General features: G+C 41.1%; 1 protein-coding gene across 18 annotated transcripts in view; it reads left to right on the forward strand.

Moving 5' to 3' along the window:
- The window catches only part of LOC127410182 (triadin-like), an 81,121-nt gene extending 65,960 nt beyond the window's left edge, over window positions 1-15,161 (forward strand). For 10 of the 18 annotated variants that reach the window (XM_051645290.1, XM_051645297.1, XM_051645296.1 and 7 more), the window contains 4 exons: window positions 451-489; window positions 780-809; window positions 6,351-6,395; window positions 10,858-15,161. In XM_051645290.1, coding sequence (XP_051501250.1) covers window positions 451-489; window positions 780-809; window positions 6,351-6,395; window positions 10,858-11,027 — 284 coding nt within the window. In that variant the 3' untranslated portion in view covers window positions 11,028-15,161. Of the gene's footprint in view, window positions 1-450; window positions 490-779; window positions 810-1,032; window positions 1,072-6,350; window positions 6,396-6,691; window positions 6,965-10,853 lie in introns of those variants that run through there. The other 8 variants (XM_051645306.1, XM_051645307.1, XM_051645308.1 and 5 more) reach the window with 8 other exon arrangements.
- Window positions 15,162-20,952: the final 5,791 nt, after the last annotated feature.

The following is a 20,952-nucleotide window of genomic DNA, read 5'->3' on the forward strand; positions in this document are numbered from 1 at the left end:
TTTGGACAGTTCACTGCATGAAATCATATTTGTAATAGTCCTGCATGACAAAATATTGAGGATATATTAATTTCCCTATGGATGCTTTGTGTTGTGCACACCTATACATGCTGACTTTGTTCTCATAAAATAACATTTACTTCATAGATGAATATGGTGCATTCAAACTGAAAACAATCCATTCTAGACTCCAGCTGGCACAAGAAAATGTTATCTGTCATGAAACAGTGATCTGTTTTGAAAGGAGTGTACCTGGAGTTTCATGCACTGCTCCATAATTCTGTAATTACATAACTAAGCATGTGTTTATGACATAAAACTTGATTATAGAGTTTTGCATGCACAGTTGAGGTGCAATTACAGAAGTGTCAGACTCTGTAAATGTGAATGCATCGGAGATTAGAAAGAGCATACAGTAATTTGACAAGCACTATTCTCCTTCACCTTCAGAAACACCTGTTCCAGCTGATGAGAAAACAGCTGAAGAAGGTATGAAGCAGACCATCGTTTTATGTGCTAAATTTTTATGCTTAGAGTATTGCATTGTTAGCTTAGCAACATGCTAACATCAAACTCCGGAGTTGAGTCTCCTATGTTGAATGCTATTTGTGTGGCATCCGGAGTTGCTGCCAATGAAGAGTGTTCCATTTCAGTTTGAATGCTGTCTTAGAAGGCAGCTGTCTATGTAGGCATCGAGGCGGTTCACTAAGTTTTGAACAGGGTCAATATGTCACCATCACTTTCAGATGAATCTTTTCTAACCCAAATTCTTTCTTCAGAGAAACCAGCTGAGGCACCAGCACCAGCAAGTGAGTTGTTTTCTGACATTCATGTGGTACAGAACTGTATGGTGTGAAGTTTCCATTAAGCTGCTTGATGAGTTTAAATGTAGTTTGTGTGATTCATAATAGCGCTGTATGTAATTATTCAAAAGTCAAAAGCAATAGTCAAATGCATGCATTTGTAAGCAGACTTCATTTCGAAATACAGTGCTAAGCATTCATAGTGATAACAAATACCTGGACATTGTAGAACTTTGGAGAACTTCAAAAACTTCCAGGCGACACTGAGGTACAATTCCCCATCCACCAGATGAATTAACATCACCCTTTCAATATCTGAGAATTGTTTTCATTACTGAAAATAAATGAAACACCATGTTACCAGGGTTGAGCAAAATTCAGAATTGGCTCCCTTTTAATTTAGGAGTTGGAATTTGAATTGAATTGGCCACTCCCCACCGAATGTATGTATGTGTGTATGTATGTATGTTATGTGTATGTGTGTATACGTGTGTGTGTCTGTGTGTGTGTGTGTGTATATATATATATATATATATATATATATATATAGTTGCAATTGAAATTATTCAATTATTCAAAGGTAAGCTTTTCTGATGACCCAGAATTTTTAAACTTTACATCTATGTCAGATGAGTGACACATTCAAAGTCATAGTGTGAATATATAACCTAATATTTGTAAATAGCAGGATTTTTAAAAAATACAGCCATGTCATAATTATCCAACCCCTATTGCATGTAGCTATTTCTTAAATATGTAATGCTACACAAGTAATTGTTTTAAAACAAAATTAAGTCATCAATCTGCAATGGCACTTATTTAAGTTTTAAAATTAAGTTTAGCATTATAAGCAAAAATGTATTTCTATGCAAAAAATGCAATTAAAAATAAGCTGTCTCAAAAGCTAATAGAGGAGATTATTTCATTACACAAGAAAGGTCATGGCTAAAAGTACATTTCCAAGGCACTTCAATTTCCAATAGACAAAGTTGGCAGCACCATTCATACATTTTTAAATATGGTACAACAGCAACCTTCTTGGGGTGTGGAAGAAAGCAAAACTTCACCAAGGGAAATGTTGACTTGAATATTCAAGAAGTAATAGGAAAGAAGTAGGAAAGACTTGTGGAGTCCTGGAAGAAGGTTTTATAGATGTATGACACTAAACTGAAAATAAGTTTTAGACCCATGGGTCAGCAGTACGTCTGGAGTAAGATGACAAGGTGATGACAAGAACGACACCATCCCCTCAGTCAAGCATGGAGGTGGGTCATTCCTGTTATGGGGGTGTTTTGCGGCTGCAGGAAGTGGCTATCCTAACCATGTGACTGACACCATGGATTCTTACAGGTATCAGGCCATTTTGTCATGAAAAATGTGATGCCTTCAGTGTGTAAATTGAAGCTCGGTGATCACTGGACTTTCCAGCAAGACAATAACACCAAGGATACATCCAAGCTGTCCAAAATCTGGTTCAAAGATAGGTCGTGGTATGTCCTTAAATGGCCCTTTCAGTCCATCATTAAAATCCCATTGCAAACCTTTGTTGGGATTTCAAGGAAGCAGTGGCAGCACAGAAACCAAAGAATGTCAATGAGCTGGAAGCTTTTGCTCATGAGAAATGTGTAAAAATTCTAATAGAGAGGTGTCCGAAGCCTGGGAACACTTACCTGAAACATTTATTTGCTGTTATTAAGGATAAAGGATGCTCCACAAATGATTGACTTTAGGGGTTGAATATTTTTGACATGACATTTGTGGAGAGAATTAGTTATTTTTTATTTTAAAATTTGGGTAAACTGAACTCTTTGTTCTCAAAATCACTCAAATGTGTATTAAAAACTTACTTTGACTGTTTACTGAGGTTTTAGTTGATGTGTTTTAGTTCACATCACCAGAATGTATTGCTGGTCAGGGGGGTTGAATAATTTTGATTGCAACTATATATATATATGTATGTGTGTGTGTGTGTGTGTGTGTGTGTGTGTGTGTGTGTGTGTGTAAATGTATGTGTATTGTCTTATTGTGTATTCTATATATACTTAATTGTTTTTTTATTAAAAAAAATTTTTATTCAATTTTTAAATATTTTTATTATTATCTATGTCTTGTTGCTGTTTTGTATTGTTGTGCACTGGAAGCTCCCGTCACCAAGATAAATTCCTAGTATGTGTAAGCGTACTTGGCAATAAAGCTGATTCTGATTCTGATTCTGATGTTGAATTGGAATGACAAGAAGAGAAATGTACTCAATTTTAATTCAGTGTTAATAAATAAAATAAAACTAATAAAGAAAATGATTAGATCATTAGTTTTGACTAAGTTATGTTTACACAACAACGATGTACTAATAACAGAAAAGTTTTTTCTTTGAGTTTTTGAAAAGTTTCGCGTACAGATGACAACGTTGTCAATACGATCCCCGTTCACACGGATCCGCGAAAATGACTAAAAGCGCTGTATTATGCATGCCAGGCCAGTAGTTGGCGATGTCACTTTGTAAAGAAACACTACGCGCCTGCGCACATAAGCATTCTTCCACAGACCGGTGAATACAAACAATGAAGATGGTGAAAGCATCAAGCAGTTTTGTCTGGACAAAATCTTAAGCAGCACAAGCATAGTCCTGTAGTCCACCATTGTAGTTTTGAATGTCTCGCGCGTTGTTTTGAAGTACTCGTGCGTATGCCTATAGACTGAACACATAATATGCGTGCGCATGACATCATCGTTTTCACAAATTCGTGTTTTTGTATGTTTACACGGAGACGATAACGGCATCGTTTTCAAAAACTTGCACTTTGAAACCCGTTTTCAAAAGTTTGCGTTTTCAGGCCCCAAAACGGCATTGTCGTGTAAACGAGCAGCCAAAACGCATAAAGTTTTTTCTGTTTTTAGTTGAAAATGTTGTCGTGTAAACAGCCCCTTAGGGTACGTTTACACGACAACAATGTACTAAAAACGGAAATGTTTTTCCTTTGCGTTTTTGAAAAGTTTTGCGTACAGACGACAACGTTGTTAAAACGATCACCGTTCACACGGATCCGCGATAACGACTAAAAATGCTGTATTATGCATGCCAGGCCAGTAGTTGGCGATGTCACTTTGTAAAGAAACACTACGCACCTGTGCACATAAGCATTCTTCCACAAAGCGGTGAATACAAACAATGAAGATGGTGAAAGCATCGAGCAATTTTGTCTGGACGGACGATGAGGTTGCTTTATTACTACAATTACTTTGCTGGGAAGCGTCAATAAACTCAAAATCTTGAGCAGCACAAACACAATCCTGTAGTCCGCCATTGTATTTTTGAATGTCTCACGCGTTGTTTTGAAGTACTTGCGTGCATGCCTATAGACTGTACTCTCAAGATTATTCAATAAACTCTGCTCATTTTTACCATCACTTCATCTCCTGCCTTCTTCTGTATTCCCTCTGCTGACTCTTGGGCTGGTAGGAGAGTAAGTTAACATAAGAAACTGTTGATGTTGGCTGGTTTTAGGTATCAGACAGAACTCTGATATATGGATATCTTCTGATGGAGAGAGAGGTCTTGTGTACACTGGATCTAACATGCATTTTCACTGCCTCGTGTTTTCATATTCTAAGCATATCATTGAATACTGTATATTGCATTACATCTCTGTCTATAGGCTATATACATAAGCGGTGGGTGAATGAATTGCAGGGTAAAGGTACATCAAATAAAATTAAGTAAATAAATAAATAACATTTAAAATACAAATAAATGTTTCCCATCTGAATCCATTCATTCATTTCAAGATTTTCAAATAGCAGGTTCTGCCTACTGTACAATGTTCACACTCCATATAAAACACTCCAAATTAATACATTGTTGATTATTGTTATTTGCACAGACACCAGTATTCATATTAATTATTATACATCTCAAATTGATGCCTATCAATCCATCATTCTTTATATAACACGTAATACGCGTGCGTATGACGTCATCTTTTCACAAATTCGCGTTTTTATATGTTTACATGGAGACGATAATGGCATCCTTTTCAAAAACTTGCACTTTGAAACCCGTTTTCAAAAGTTTGAGTTTTCAGGCCCCAAAACGCCGTTGTCATGTAAATGAACAGCCAAAACGCATAAAAAGTTTTCCGTTTTTAGTTGAAAACATTGTCGTGTAAACAGCCCCTTAAAATTTATTATTTTATTCTCTGATTTACTCAGCTGATGAGACATATTTCTCTATCCTCTAAACTCTAAGTTCAATACCTTCAAAACAACTAACACAGCCATCAAAACAGATTTTAAGTTAGCCATATAGAACCACAAAATGTCCACTAAAGTTTGGGGTAGTTTAGAGCATTCTGGGAAATGAAGTGTTCTTCCACCCTGGTCCATATAATGATATGGTTAATTTATTAAACAATGAAATATCTATAAATTACATACAAACATCTATAGGTGGTGTTTCAGCCACTGATATCTATGTACTGTCTTCTAAAGTTTCTGTAAACACCCCATATGTTGTGTATATTACAATATGTTTATAGGTCATTGAACTTACAGCAGTTACATTCATTTATTTGAATTTGATTCCATTTGAATTCTACTTCCTTAAATTCAAATTACAAGTCTGGATTCTGGTTGTTAGCTCAAATTCAAAATTGAGGTACAATCCAGGTGCCCAACCCTGGTTGTTACTATTCAAGGTTATTGTTCCCACAGAAAACAGAAAGATGAAACTATTTTTAAACATCATTAGTAATATTGCAAATTAAATTCAGATATTATTACACTAATGCTGCTGTCTGGTTGGCTATGTGTGAACTCCTATGTCACTCTCCTACAATAACACCTGCTTGCTTGTCTTGCTTGTTAAAGACTACATTTTATGTCTGTTCACTGCTTCCTTCAGAATGTAATACAACATGCAGTGATAAATTGTTTTGCTGAAAACAATTATGTTTCCCATGTCAAGCACTCCGATTGCCTGTGAACATCCTCTGTGCATGCATTTACAATAACTCACATACTTTATCTTATCACAATTCAGCTTTTGCCCATGGTCAGCCATTGTGTTTGTCAGTGACTGTGTTTTTCTTTGTGTTGTTTCAATACCATCCTGTGATACATCTTAAAATGAATATTTCTTACTACTCTAGTTCAAGTATATATATATATATATATATATATATATATATATATATATATATATATATATATATATATATATATATATAATATTTTTTTCTTTTTTTTTTCTTGCAAATGTTCAGTAACTTTAAGGATATGAAATAATTTATCGGTTGTAAGTGAATTTATTTTATATTATTATTAAGTCTCATTTTCATTTGTTAGAGTAAATTTTCAAGGTCATCATTACTTTAAAATTCAAGTCATCCCTCTACCTCCCTCCCTCCTTGGGTCTAAATTTGAACAGATATTCTATAATTACCTGAAAGTCCCTTTAAACTTTAAAATGTGTGATTGTAGCAGTGTATATTGTATGTTGAAGTGGGTGAATATTTATTCTATGTGTCTCTTACTAACAAACTTCCTTAGAAGAACTGAAAGCTGAGGAAAATGTCACAGAGGGCAAAAAAACAGGTAAGTAAACTTAATTCTACAGAGCCTCACCTTAACAACACTATACAGTGCATTATAGAAGTTTTACTACCACAACCAGCTACTGTAAAAGAGGACATACTTTGATGTAATTTTTATTCATGGATTCACATTTTGATGTACTTACCGTATATATAGTGATTGACTGGACTCAAGATGGCGCCAAGTATGGCTGCTGCGTTGCAAGCTCCGACACAACATTGTAGTTTTTTGTTTGTTTTGTTTACAATTCTTATGTTTTTTGTCTTGGATGTTGTCTGCCTTATTGTCTACGACAGACAAACACTTTTGGACATTGGTTCTGCAATTACACAGCGTAAACCGGACTTCAAATTCCTCAATGCCGACCTGCTGTTTACAAACAGGCTAGCGAAGCCCTTTGTCTGGGCAGCCCGGCCGCGGAAACGCAAAAGGAAAAGGGGAAACAGAGCTGGCGTTCTCATCAGAGTAAGACGTTGCGCAAATCGACCCCCGCTACCCAGTATTCTACTGGCAAATGTTCAGTCTCTGGACAACAAGCTCTGCGAGCTGAGAGCGCAGATCTCTTTCCAACTAGAGACGAGGGACTGCTGCATTATCTGCCTTACAGAAACTTGGATGTCTGCGGAGATTCCAGACTCAGCCATTGAACCCACGGGGTTCTCCGTGCACCGAGCAGACAGAGCGAAAGACCTCTCAGGTAAAAGCAGAGGTGGTGGTGTATGTTTTATGAACAACAAACCCTGGTGTGATCAGAGGAACGTACATTCTATCAAGTCTTTCTGCTCTCCTGATCTGGAATTTCTCATGCTTCTGTGTCGACCATTCTGGCTACCGAGGGAATTCACAGCAGTCATTATCACAGCTGTGTACATCCCGCCACAAGCGGGCACTCAAGGAACTGTATGGGATTATAAGCAAGCAGGAAACTGCGCACCCTGAGGCCACGTTCATTGTGACCGAGGACTTTAACAAAACCAATCTCAAATCAGTCGCACCAAAATACCACCAACACATCAGTTTTAACACACGAGGGGACCGGGTTTTGGACCATTGCTACTCTCCCTTCCGGGATGGCTACAAATCCCTCCCCTGCCCACCATTTGGCAAATCGGACCACTCTTCCGTTCTGCTTCTGCCCGCTTACAGGCAGAAACTGAAACAGGAAGCACCCACCCTCAGAACGATCCAGTGCTGGTCGGACCAATCAGACTCTACGCTACAACACTATTTTGATCACGCGGACTGGGAGATGTTCTGGTCCACCTCTGATGATGACATCGAGCTTTACGCTGATAGTGTAACGTGTTTCATCAGAAAGTGAGTAGAGGACGTTGTTCCGACCAAAACAATATGGATCTACCCGAACCAGAAACCTTGGATTAATAGCGATGTTTGCGCGGCACTTGATGCGCGGACCTCCGCTTTTAATTCCGGGAACGCGGAGGAGCATAAACAAGCCAGTTATGCCCTCTGAAAAACTATCAGAACAGCAAAACGTCAGTACAGGAACAAGATTGAAGGACAGTTCAACACCACCAACTCTAGAAGCATGTGGCAGGGAATTAACATCATCACGGACTTTAAAGGGAATAAAAACTCCGCCGTGAACACCGCTGCCTCTCTCCCAGATGAGCAAAATACTTTTTATGCTCGTTTTGAGGGAAATAACACTGCCCTCGTGGAGAGAGCTCTCGCGGCCGAAGCTACAGAGGTTAGTTCACTCTCCGTCTCTGTAGCAGATGTAACCCGATCCTTCCGACAGGTGAATATTCGTAAAGCTGCGGGTCCAGATGGCATTCCGGGCCGCGTCATCAGAGCGTGTGCGAACCAACTAGCTGGTGTTTTTACGGACATTTTCAACCTTTCCCTCTCTTTGTCTGTAGTCCCCACATGCTTTAAAACATCCACCATTGTGCCTGTTCCAAAGCAATCCAAAATCACTTGCTTAAATGACTGGCATCCTGTTGCTCTGACCCCCATCATCAGCAAATGCTTTGAGAGACTAATCAGAGATTACATCTGCTCTGTGCTGCCTCCATCACTGGACCCATTGCAGTTTGCTTACCGCAACAACCGCTCCACTGATGATGATGCCATTGCATCTACAATACACACTGCTCTCTCCCACCTAGAAAAAAAGAACACTTTTGTGAGAATGCTGTTTGTAGACTAATGCTCAGCATTCAACACCATAGTGCCCTCCAAGCCTTATGTGAAACTCTGGGCTCTGGGCTTAAACAGCTTGCTGTGCAGCTAGATCCTGGACTTCCTGTTAAGCAGACACCAGGTGGTTAGAATATATTTATATATATATATATTAATGCATTTGGCAGACGCTTTTATTTTTATCCAAAGCAACTTACAGTGCCCTTATTACAGGGACAATCCCCCTGGAGCAACCTGGAGTTAAGTGCCTTGGTCAAGGACACAATGGTGGTGGCTGAGGGGATTGAACCAACAACCTTTAGCTTACCAGTTCAGTGCTTTAGTCCACTACACCACCACCACTCATTGTCAGTGATCAGACCTACCACCGCTGTATCATCAGCAAACTTAATGAGGGCATTGGAGCTGTGTGTTCAGCTTGGGCAGCAACATCTCCTCATCACTGACCCTCAACTCTGGAGCACCACAGGGCTTTGTTCTCAGCCCACTCCTTTATTCTCTGTACACACATGACTGTGTGGCAACACACAGCTCCAATGCCATCATTAAGTTTGCTGATGATATGACGGTGGTAGGTCTGATCACTGACAATGATGAAACAGCCTACAGAGAGGAGGTGCACACTCTGACACACTGGTGTCAGGAGCACAACCTCTCCCTCAACGTCAGTAAGACAAAGGAGCTTGTGGTGGACTTCAGGAGAAGAGAAAGAGAACACAGCCCCATCACCATCAATGGAGCACCAGTGGAGAGAGTCAGCAGCTTCAAGTTCCCGGGTGTCCACATCACTGAGGAACTCACATGGTCGGTCCACACTGAGGCCGTTGTGAAGAAGACTTATCAGCGCCTCTTCTTCTTGAGACGTCTGAGGAAGTTTGGAATGAACCGCCACATCCTCACACGGTTCTACACCAGCACTGTAGAGAGCATCCTGACTGGCTGCATCTCCGCCTGGTACGGCAATAGCACCGCCCACAACCGCAAAGCCCTGCAAAGGGTGGTGCAAACTGCCAGACACATCATCGGAGGTGAGTTTCCCTCCCTCCAGGACATATATACCAGGTGGTGTGTGAAAAAAGCTCGGAGGATCATCAGAGACTCCAGCCACCAGAGCCATGGGCTGCTCTCACTGCTACCATCAGGCAGGCGGTATCACAGCATCAGGACCCGCACCAGCCAACTACATGACAGCTTCTTCCCTCAAGCAATCAGACTTTTGAACTCTTGATCTCTCACGATCAAAATACATCAGCACTGCACTTTATTAATCTTATTATCTCACACCGGACTGTCATAAATTATATTCTCTCTTAACAACACTCTGGCAACTTACTATCAACCGACAGCCTGAATGTCAATACAGTGCAATACAACCTACTGTATATATTATATATACTATATATACTAATTTTTTTTTTTTTTAATTTTGTATAATGTGTATTCTATATTGTGTGTATTGTATACTGTACATTGTATGTTATTATTTGTATATTGTGTTGTGTGTAATTATGTGTATATTAGATTTTAAATTGTGTTGTGTAAATCTGATGTTTATTGTAAATTGGTAAATGTCTCATCACTGTCACGACTACTAGGTTGCACGGAACTGCACCCAAGAATTTAACACACTATTGCACTTGTGTATATGGTTGTGTGACAATAAAAGTGATTTGATTTGATGGGATTAGACGAATTTGCTCCTCCAAAACTTTTGTATTATACTCCATTGATGTTCAGGAATATTAAGCTTATATACATGTCTATCTAAGTGTAACCGGTCCTGCTCAACCCAAACAGGACTCGAACCGGCGTCTCCGGTATGGGAGTTGGGCTCTCTAACGAGGAGGCTAAAGGCTATAGCCTCTAGCATCAGTCGCTAGTGTGCCTCTTGAGGCCAGGGGAGTGAGGTTTTACACACTGCATAGCTACCTACCAGCTGGCTACCATTACACTCACCTCCCTAAGCCTCACTCCCATTCGGGTCACGGCACCACTGTAACCGGTCCTGCTCAACCCAATCTGAGTGGGATTCAAACAGGGTCTCCGGCATTGGAGGCGGACACGCTAACGAGGAGGCTAACGGCTACAACCTTTAGCATCAGTCGCTAGTGCGCCTCTTGAGGCCAGGGGAGTGATGTTTTACACACTGCACAGCTACCTACCAGCTGGCTACCGTTACATAAGTCTATATAAATGCCATCTTAAATCACATAAGTTCAAATAAATAAGTTTTTATTTCAGTCAGAACAGTTTGCACAATTGTATGGTGAACTGAAAATCGCCGTTTGTATTACAGGCAAGATACCATACTTCCAGTGTGTTTTAATGAGTTCAAAATCCAGCCAGTATCCACTACGGCCCATGTCTCCTGCTATGAGCCCTGCCATTAACCCTACCCTGATGAGAGCCATGATGGAGCAGAGGGCCGCATTACTTCAGCAGAAAGCCCGTGCAGCAGGCCAGTAACTGGGTGACACACCCCATCCAACCTGGCCAGGTGCAGACAGTGCTGCTGGGCTCTCAAGAGCTATCCTCCTAAATAGTCACTACTTTTAGACTTTTAAAAATACCAAAGGAGCCATCCAATCCTTTTACTAACCTCTTTATTCCTTTATAAATAGCTTTTGAATATAATCACACTTTATTTTGCAAAAGTGTGTTAAATGATATGCAGTTAAATCAAACTTATATTACAGTGCTTGTAAGGCAGCACTATATTGATATTGCTCAGACATTCTGTATTAGATTTGTTCTAAACTCCTAGACCGTAATGTTTTAAAAGCTCTCATTTACTTCTTGATAACTGACAGCGATGACGTTATTGTAATATTTGCATATGAATTGTTATTGGACTTCTTAGGTCAATATGCATATTTTTTTGTGATTGGACTTCTTTTCTTGCATCCATTTAAAAATCTAAGACCGCATTTACACACTGCAAAGATGGTGTAGTGTTCTGTTTGTCACAGTCAACATGATGCTTGCTGAGTGTCATGATAACAACAAAGCGGTTCTAATGCAGAATTTAATTTACCACAAATCAAAACCTGAAACCTGAATTTACCTCAAATTTAAATATTTTTTTTTTTTTCTGCCTTGCAAGCATTGGTATTTCCTTCTGGAATTGCAAATCTAGTTGCAAATTTTAACACCTGTCAAAAAAATTGTGTTACTGGGTAGATTCACATTTATTTAGCTTATTTATTCAAGATCTTAAATAATCTGTTTACATTTGTTGTAAGGAAGATGCTGCTGTTTTTTCTTATTGTACATAAGACTACTCAGCCATGAAAAAAGTTTAAAACTTGGTAAATAATTAAGTATTGCTCTAAATATTCAGATATTTATTTTTCTATGTCAGAGTATACAATCTCATTAGGAACAGAAATCTGGCAACATGCATTCACTAAGGTCCTTAGCCTATCTCTTGGCACAGGCCATTTCCTTTTACTCATTGGTAATAAGATTATGTTTAGCGTGTCTGGGTTATATCAGGGTCTGGGATCTCTGTATTTGTATGCATGGCCATAGAAGACAGGAGGACGGCATTTGAAACCGAATCCGATTTCAACCTTAAACAATGAAAGAGCTTACACTGAAGACACATTATGAGATTCAGAGGCATATAAAGTCTACAGCCTCAGAATAATCAAAATCTTTAAAATTTTACTTGACTGATAACTCTGTACTAATTGAGTATCTCTCTAGTTAATTGAAAACACATTCTCATGCAAAATATTGTTATTAGGTTTATAATATGGGGAGGTTTCTGTATTTAATCATGTATGAATTTGTGTGTTCTGTACATGTAAAGCCAATGCATTCATAACACTTGTGCACAGTTAAAAAGTACTGTAAATACACAGCAGTGGTTCTTAACGGGTTTTGCTTTAGGGCCCAGATTTTATATTGGACATCAAATTATGACCTAAAAAGTACAAAAATCATTCATTGTACTAAAGTAAACACGTGTCATAACCATGACCTACATATGTCCAACAATACGCAAAATGCATATTAACACTACATTGGAGAAATAACTTAAGTCTAAAATTGACTACATAATAAGAATGGTTTTTGAATGGCTCTTAAATTTGAATGGTTTCATGATCTCGGCAGCCAATAATTAATTAGACAAAACGCATAATGGCCAGCACAAACCATGTTTATCCTCACTGCATGTGAACCCATATTTAATGTAGTCAGGCCGCATTTTGTTTTTACTTTGCACAGGTTTTTTTCATGATTTTGGAGGATGAGAGCATGTCATGCAAAATGTCCCTGTTACTAAGATTTGGCAAAATTATTTTTGCTGTCCCCCGTTGTACATATTGCGGCAGTCTCCTGGGAAATTAACACTAGATGCACTAAAACAACAATGTCATTATTTTATTGTAAAACGGCAGATTATCAGTTCATAAACTCTTTACGACCTGTTCCTCACACAATCTTATGACATCTAAACACTTTTACTATAGTGCATTACTTGTCAGGCGATAGATTAATTTAAAAACAAATTTTATTACATAACCAACAACATGTACAAGCTTGTTTGAGTGTATAAAATTGTGTGGTAGCACAATTGATAGAGCCTGCGACTTCAGAGTCCTGAAGAGCATGCGACTTGACATGTGAGCTGAAAGTGTCATAGAATCACCAAAAAATGACGTGGTTGCTTTAGAAATGTCATTTTTCATCTCTCATTTGCTTTATTGACACTATTGGTTAGGTTTAGGTTTAAAGTTTAGGGTCGGAAGGCAGGTTTTTTTTCGATTTCAACTCGAGCATTAACCTTTAAAACCTCATTCATTTGGGAGAACATTTAACACGCTTTTAACATCACTAAGTAGACATTTCACTTCGGAACTGTCATGATATACCACATAAAAGGAACCATGTAATATCATTTTGCAAAAATGTCCCCACCATTACAGAATTCTCAATAAATCAAGCTGTTTATTTTTTGCTCTACCAAGCAAATTTCATTCAAAATATATTAGAGTTTAATTGGAGACATGGCCTTTGATGTCAATAGCAAAACTTGTAGGAAGCGTTTTTTTCCTCCCTTTTAAAAGTTGCTTATCCTGTTTATATTGCTATAAGATTATATGGTCAGTTGGATTTTATTATTTGCATTTAGCATTTTTTTTCCCTGTTGTCCGAACAGAGCTATGACATGAGAGACCACCAGCTGAGAACCACTGCTTTACTGTATTTGTCAACTGTGCAATAGTTTTCCCTATTCTTCTATAAAGTCCTCTAACAGTGTGGATTTACACTGTAAAATATGATAGTAAAATAAGGGAGATGTATAATATTTGACTTTTCTATGACCAACGGTGATTTTTAAGATGTTATCTATGTCAAAGGCAAGGGAGACACAGGATCATCTTTTTCCTGTAACATTTTGATCTGTATAGTGCAGATATTGCAGATATGACAGTTTCAACCAGAAACACTTTGTCTTATTCAAGAACACTTACTTTGGACAAAATATATTATCTCTAACTCAAGGATTGATAGACCTTAAATTTGTCCTTGAATGTATTTTCATAATCCACCATAGTGGAAAAAAATCTAAATGACATGAAACAGAATGAACGGTTGGCAGCATTTTGAGTGCTGATGTGCATACGGGCTACATATGGTCAAAAAAGGACAGGATAATGTTTGTCCGTCCAGTGTTTGCACCAGAAGTCTGTTTCTCTGTAAAGAGGACACTGCGAGACAGTTTGCTGTAACTGTCTGACTTTGAAAACAGAAGTAGGCCACATAAATAATCTCACTTTGAAGTTACAGCATGAAGCTTCCTGCAGAGAGGATGTTAACTGTACACTGTGGAAAATCCTACTGTATAATAATTATGAATGAACAAATACTGATGACACTGTCTGAAATGTGTATAAAATGACACATACACCATTTTGTCTAACATTGTCTTCATCTTTAAGAAATGTACTGTCTTACCGTAAATGAGAGACAGCATACAGTAATAATGCAATGTTTACAAAGTGGAATGAAAATGCTAAAGCCCTTGTTTGAGTGCTAAGATAGTGATTGATGATTCTCAGGATGCTTAAGAGTACTGTAGATTTGTAACACCTCCAATTTTTGAATATGTTTGTGTGTTTGTTATGTGCATGACCCATTGGTATGTTTGTATGTGACACCATGGTTTCTTATGTGCTAAATTGGCTTGTTACCCTGAATTTCGACTGAGGCTGTAGATTATGTTTCTTTTATACAAATTACACAAACCAGTTGAAGACATAGTCCTTGTGCACAAGCATGCTGTACATCTAACTAACATAAAAGGATTAATCATTTATTCATGTTTTGATTCAACAGTTTAGCTAGGGCACATCAGACTGAGTCATAATTTGCTATCACATTGTAGAGCCCTAAGATTCATAGTTTTAACTGTCATATTGTCAGCTATGTAAAGTGTTTTAATGAATGTTGTATAAGACTTGTCAATTGAAGTGAAGTACATTTTGGAATGTTTTTTTCTTTCTTTCTGTCACATCTCACTAGACTGTATCTTGGAGTGGTCAAAATTCTGGTAATAAAGTAATTGCTTTATGCAAAGTTGTGACAAGATTCTCGCTTGTTTGTTTTTCATGTAAATATTCTGTGAAAGAGGACACTGAGTAATGTGTCAGGACTAATGTGCTAAAGCAATTCTAAATTAAAGATTTGAAAAAGTGTTGTGTCAAAAAAAAATTATTGTACAATTCACACTGTTAATGTTTTTGCTATGGCTGTTGTCCAAATTCTGATGAGTCTTTCTTATGAACCTACAAACAGATGATGGGTTAATAAAACTGTTGGTTTAGATGCCGTTTTAATTTGTTTGACATCAAACTGAACAAAAGTGTTAAGCTTGAATTCTTAGAACAGACAAGATAGAAAAACAGGCATTTTTTGTCTTTGTAACTGTGATAATCATTTTGAGATTTCTAATGGTTCTGTTTCTGAACAGTTACATAATGATCACAAGTGTTTAAGTCAGCAAGAAAATGACATGCAGTACATGCTTCATCTGGGATTAAAATGAAAAACATATTATGATGAACCAAAAACAACCACCAAACATTTCTGTATATTCAATATATGTACACTATAAATATATACTATATACAGTATATATTCCATTTCTGAATATACTGAATATACATGTTGGTGGCTGTTTTTGGTTCATCATAATATGTTTTTCGTTATTTGTATACATACATACAAATGTTTAGGATACTATATATATATATATATATAGTATCATAAACATGCTTGCTGGCAGCGATGCTTTGGCAGGGGAGGCAGATCCTGGGCCATCTTCGTCAGCTCCATGTCAGGGTGACGTGAGGGAGGGGGAGGCTTCGGCCCCTCCCATCCTTAAAGGATTTCCCGAAAGGGATTTCCCTCTTTAGCAGTTGAGAGACGAAATCCTTAGGCATGCCCTCGACCAAGTGAAAGTTATTGATATATATATACGGGGTCAGGAGCTTTAGATAATGTTCACATCAACCATCAGAATGGGGAAAAAATTTGTTCTCAGTGATTTCGACCGTGGCGTGATTGTTGGTGCCAAACGGGCTGGTTTGAGTATTTGTGTAACTGCTGATCTCCTGGCATATTCACTCACAACAGTCTCTATAGTTTATCAGAATGGTGCCAAAAACAAAAAACATCCAGTGAGCGGCAGTTCTGCGCCTTGTTGATGAGAGAGGTCAAAGGAGAATGGCCAGACAGGTTCGAGCTGACAGAAAGGCTATGGTAAATCAGATAACCACTCTGTACAATTTTAGTGAGTAAAATAACATCTCAAAATGCACAACATGTCAAACCTTGAGGTGAATGGCTACAACAGCAGAAGACCATATTGGGTTCCACTTCTGTCAGACAAGAACAGAAAGCTGAGGATGCAGTGGGCCTACCATCTGTGGTAGAGATTTGAGATTCATCAGACCAGGCTATGTTTTTCCAGTCTTTAACTGTCCAGTTTTGGTGAGCCTGTGCCCACTGAAGCATAAGCTTTCTGTTCTTGGCTGACAGAAGTGGAACCTGACGTGGTATTCTGCTGTTGTAGCTCATTCGCCTCAAGGTTTGACATGTGGGTCGTTGAGTGTGTACTGTATATGTGTGGCGGTGGGGGCGTGGTCGAGCATTCGTCCAGAGAGAGAGAAAGCGGTAAGGGTGCATACACCTGAGCTAATTGCAGTAATCATTGGGGAGAACGATAAAGAGTGACCACACCAGAGACCAAGGGAGAGAACTACCCGTCTTGTGTTATCTGAAGAGTGTCGCACTGAAAAGCCCTTTAAATTTGTTTATTGAAGTCATACTTTTAAGTTGAAGAACACAGTTACCTGTGTCCTCCTTTCCCTCCCTACATCAAGTCCTTACACTGGTGCCGAAATCTGGGAAATTTGGAGGAAGTACGCCATCATGGAGTCCTCGCAGCTGGCCGAAGTCCTCAAGTCCCTCGCCGGTCTGCACGCCACCCACCAACAGGCCCTGCTTGAGCTACGTCAGGACCAAGACCGCAGCTTTCATGAGGTGCTCCGAGGACCGGCATGCGATCCGAAGCCTACTAAGCTAGGAGAGAGCCCCGGCTGCGACCCCGGACATGGCAGCCCCCATGCCCCCGGCCGCTCTCATGAAAATGGGGGCAGAAGATGATCCAGAAGCCTTCCTAGATCTGTTCAAGCAGACGGCCGAGATCTGGGGCTGGCCGCGTGCTTTGTAGGCGGCCAGACTCATTCCCTTGTTGTTCGGGGAAGCCCAGCTCATGGTACAACAACTGCCGGTGGCAAGCCTCCTGGTTTCTTGCTGCGGGTCGGCCGCAGCCCTGAGCAGTACAGCTTTTCTGCTTAATGAAGTTGTAGGGCGACGGTCAATCATTTGCCTTCACTCAACGCTTGCCGGAAGTGGCTGCTGGCGGAGGACCACGATGTCGAGGGAATGTTCGGCCAGGTGGTGCTGGAGCAGCTGATGTATCAGCTACCGAAAGGAATGGCGGAGTGGGTCCAGTGCCACCACCCGGCGTTGCTGCAGGAGGCTGTCCAGCTGGCCGAGGACCATCTGTTAGCGTACCAGAGGGCGGAAGAGCCCTCCCACTCTCTCTCCCCTCCCCCTATGTTTTCCCCGATCTCTTCCCACCTCCCTCTCTCCTCTCACTCTGCTCTCTCCACTCAAGCCGGTTCCCCGTTTGCGGGGGTTTGTTTCCCCCAGGGACTTCTGTACCTCATCACTCTCCCCCTCAGGTGGATGTACCCGCCGACACAGGTGCAGGCGTAATGCCTGGGCCAGCCTGCTAGAGTTGCTGGGATCCGGGACACTTCCAGGATCAATGCCCCGTGATGGAGCTGGGAACTGTAGACACTCCACGGGCTGCCCCCGATTGAGCCAGAGCGTACAGTATGCCGGTAAGTGTCAAGGGGAGTACTCATCAAGACTTGGTGGATACGGGCTGTAACCAGACCACTATCCACCAATATTTGGTTCAACACGAGGCTTTGGGCGCAAACAAAAGGGTGAGGGTGAAGTGTGTGCATGGGGATATTCACGACTACCCTGTAGTGACCCTCATTATTAAATTTTGGGGAAAAAAGCATAGAGTGGGGGCAGCGGTTAGTTCCCACCTCACACATCCACTAATTCTGGGAACTAATTGGCCAGAGTTTAAAAATGTGTTAAAGGGAATCTGTGTGGATGGGTCCTGCAAGAAAGCTGCTATATGTGAAATGTGCAATGCTTTGGCAGGGGAGGCGGATCCGGGGCCAACTTCGTCAGAGGGAGGGGGAGGCTTCGGCCCCTCCCATCCTTAGAGGATTTCCCGAAAGGGATTTCCCTCTAGAGCAGTCGAGAGATGAAACCCTTAGGCATGCCCTCGACCAAGTGAAAGTTATTGATGGTCAACGACTCCAACCAAACATCACACTTTCGTATCCCTATTTTGTGATAATAAAAGAGCAGTTGTATCGAGTGACCCAGGACGCTCAGACAAAAAAGGATGCAACCCAGCTATTAATACTGCAGAGCCGCTGGGAAATTTTATTCAAGGCGGCTCATTATAATCTGATGGGGGGTCACTTAGGGGAGAGAAAAACACTGAACTAATGGCCTTTTTTTTATTGGCCGGGCATTCGCAGGGATGATGCAGGTGGTGTGCGGTATGCTGTGAATGTCAGCTGGTGAATCCACAGGCCACCCCAAGAGCACCATTGCACCCCCTTCCATTAACTGAGGTCCCCTTCGAAAGAATTGGGATGGACCTCGTTGGGCCATTAGAGCGGACAGCACGTGGACATTGCTTTGTCCTAACTCTGGTGGACAATGCAACGCGATATCCGGAAGCAGTGCCTCTGCACAACATCTCAGCATGCAGTGTTGCGGAGGCACTCTTCAGAATAATCTCTCGAGTGGGGATTCTGAAAGAAATCTTCACTGATCAAGGCATGACATTTATGTCATGGACACTCGATGAACTCTACGAATTATTGGGGATTAAATTGATTCGCACCAGTGTTTACCATCCGCAAACAGATGGGTTGGTGGAGCGATTTAATAAGACCCTGAAAAATATGATTTGTAAGTTTGTGCACGAGGATGCTAAAAATTGGGATAAATGGCTCAAACCCCTGTAATTTGCAGTGCGAGAGGTCCCGCAATCCTCCACAGGGTTTTGCCCGTTCGAGCTGCTGTATGGGCGGCACCCGCATGGCGTGCTCGACGTCATACAGGAAACTTGGGAGAAGGGACCTTCAAACAGTAAAAGCGAAATTTAGTATGTTCTTGATCTTAGAGCAAAACTCCACACCCTGGTTCATCTATCACAGGAGAATTTGCTCCAAGCTCAGGAATGTCAGGGCCGACTGTATAACGGGGCACTTGGCTACAGGAATTTGCACTGGGAGATAAAGTGCTCGTATTATTCCCCACATCGTGCTCCAAATTAAATAAAAAAATAGTTTGGGATGAATTAGATGCAATGCTAGATGTGGGAGTAATAGAGGAATCCCACAGTGATTGGTCCAGTCCGGTTGTTCTAGTCAACGCGGTGTCTAAATTTGACGTGTACCCAATGTCTCATGTTGTCGAGTTGCTCGATCAGTTGGGCACCGCTCGCTTTTATTCGACACTGGATTTGACAGAGGGTTATTGGCAAATCCAACACCAATATCCCGTGTAAAAACTGCCTTTTCCACACCGTTTGGATTACACCAATTTGTGATGCTTCTGTTTGGTTTGTTTGGAACCCCAGCTACATTTCAGTGCCTCATGGACCGAATCCTCAGACCGCACTCGGCTTACACCACTGCCTATCTGGATGACATCATTATATACACTAATGATTGGCAGCGGCACATGCAGCATCTGAGGGCAGTTCTGAGGTCACTGCAATGGGCGGGACTCACGGCAAACCCCAATAAGTGCGCAATTAGACGGGTGGAGGTACGGTATCTGGGGTTACACTTGGGCCACGGGCAGGTGCGTCCCCAAATTGACAAAACTGTGGCAATTTCGACCTGCCCGAGATCCAAGACCAAAAATCGGGTGAGACAGTACCTGGGGCTGGCTGGCTATTATAGAAGGTTTGTGCCTAATTATTCGTACATCACCAGCCCGCTGACTGATCTCACTAAAAAGGGAGCTCCAGACCCGGTCCAGTGGATGGAGCAGTGTCAACAGGCGTTTATGCAGGTTAAAGCCGCACTTTGTGGTGGGCCGCTTTTACATTCACCCGATTTCTCTCTCCCTTTTATTCTGACGGACGGATGCTTCAGACAGAGGGCTGGGGGCGGTGCTCTCACAGGTGGTGGAGGGGGAGGAGCACCCAGTGCTGTACATTAGATGCAAGCTCTCGCTGAGGGAGACTAAGTACAGCACCATTTAAAAAGGAGTGTCTTGCTTTCAAGTGAGCGGTCCTCAGTCTCCGCTACTACCTGTTGGGGCGGGCCTTCACCCTCTGTTCAGATCACGCCCCACTCCAATGGCTCCACTGCATGAAAGATACCAATGCGCGGATCACCCATTGGTATCTGGCTCTTCAGCCATATTAGTTTGAGGTGGTCCACAGACCGGGAGCGCAGATGGCTGTTGCTGACTTCCTTTCCAGAAATGGGGGGGAGTGGTAGACAGACCGGATGTCTCCCCGGCCTGAGTCGGGCGATGGGGATATGTGGCAGTGGGGGCGTGGTCGAGCGTTCGTCCGGAGAAAGAGAAAGAGGTAAGGATGCATACACCTGATCCCGATAACGACTAACACCTGTTTCTAATGGTGTCACTGGTGTCAGGAGCACAACCTCTCCCTCAATGTCAGTAAGACAAAGGAGCTTGTGGTGGACTTCAGAAGAAAAGACAGAGAACACAGTCCCATCACCATCAATGG

This window comes from Myxocyprinus asiaticus, chromosome 19 (assembly GCF_019703515.2).
Source record: "Myxocyprinus asiaticus isolate MX2 ecotype Aquarium Trade chromosome 19, UBuf_Myxa_2, whole genome shotgun sequence".
NCBI lineage: Eukaryota > Metazoa > Chordata > Actinopteri > Cypriniformes > Catostomidae > Myxocyprinus > Myxocyprinus asiaticus.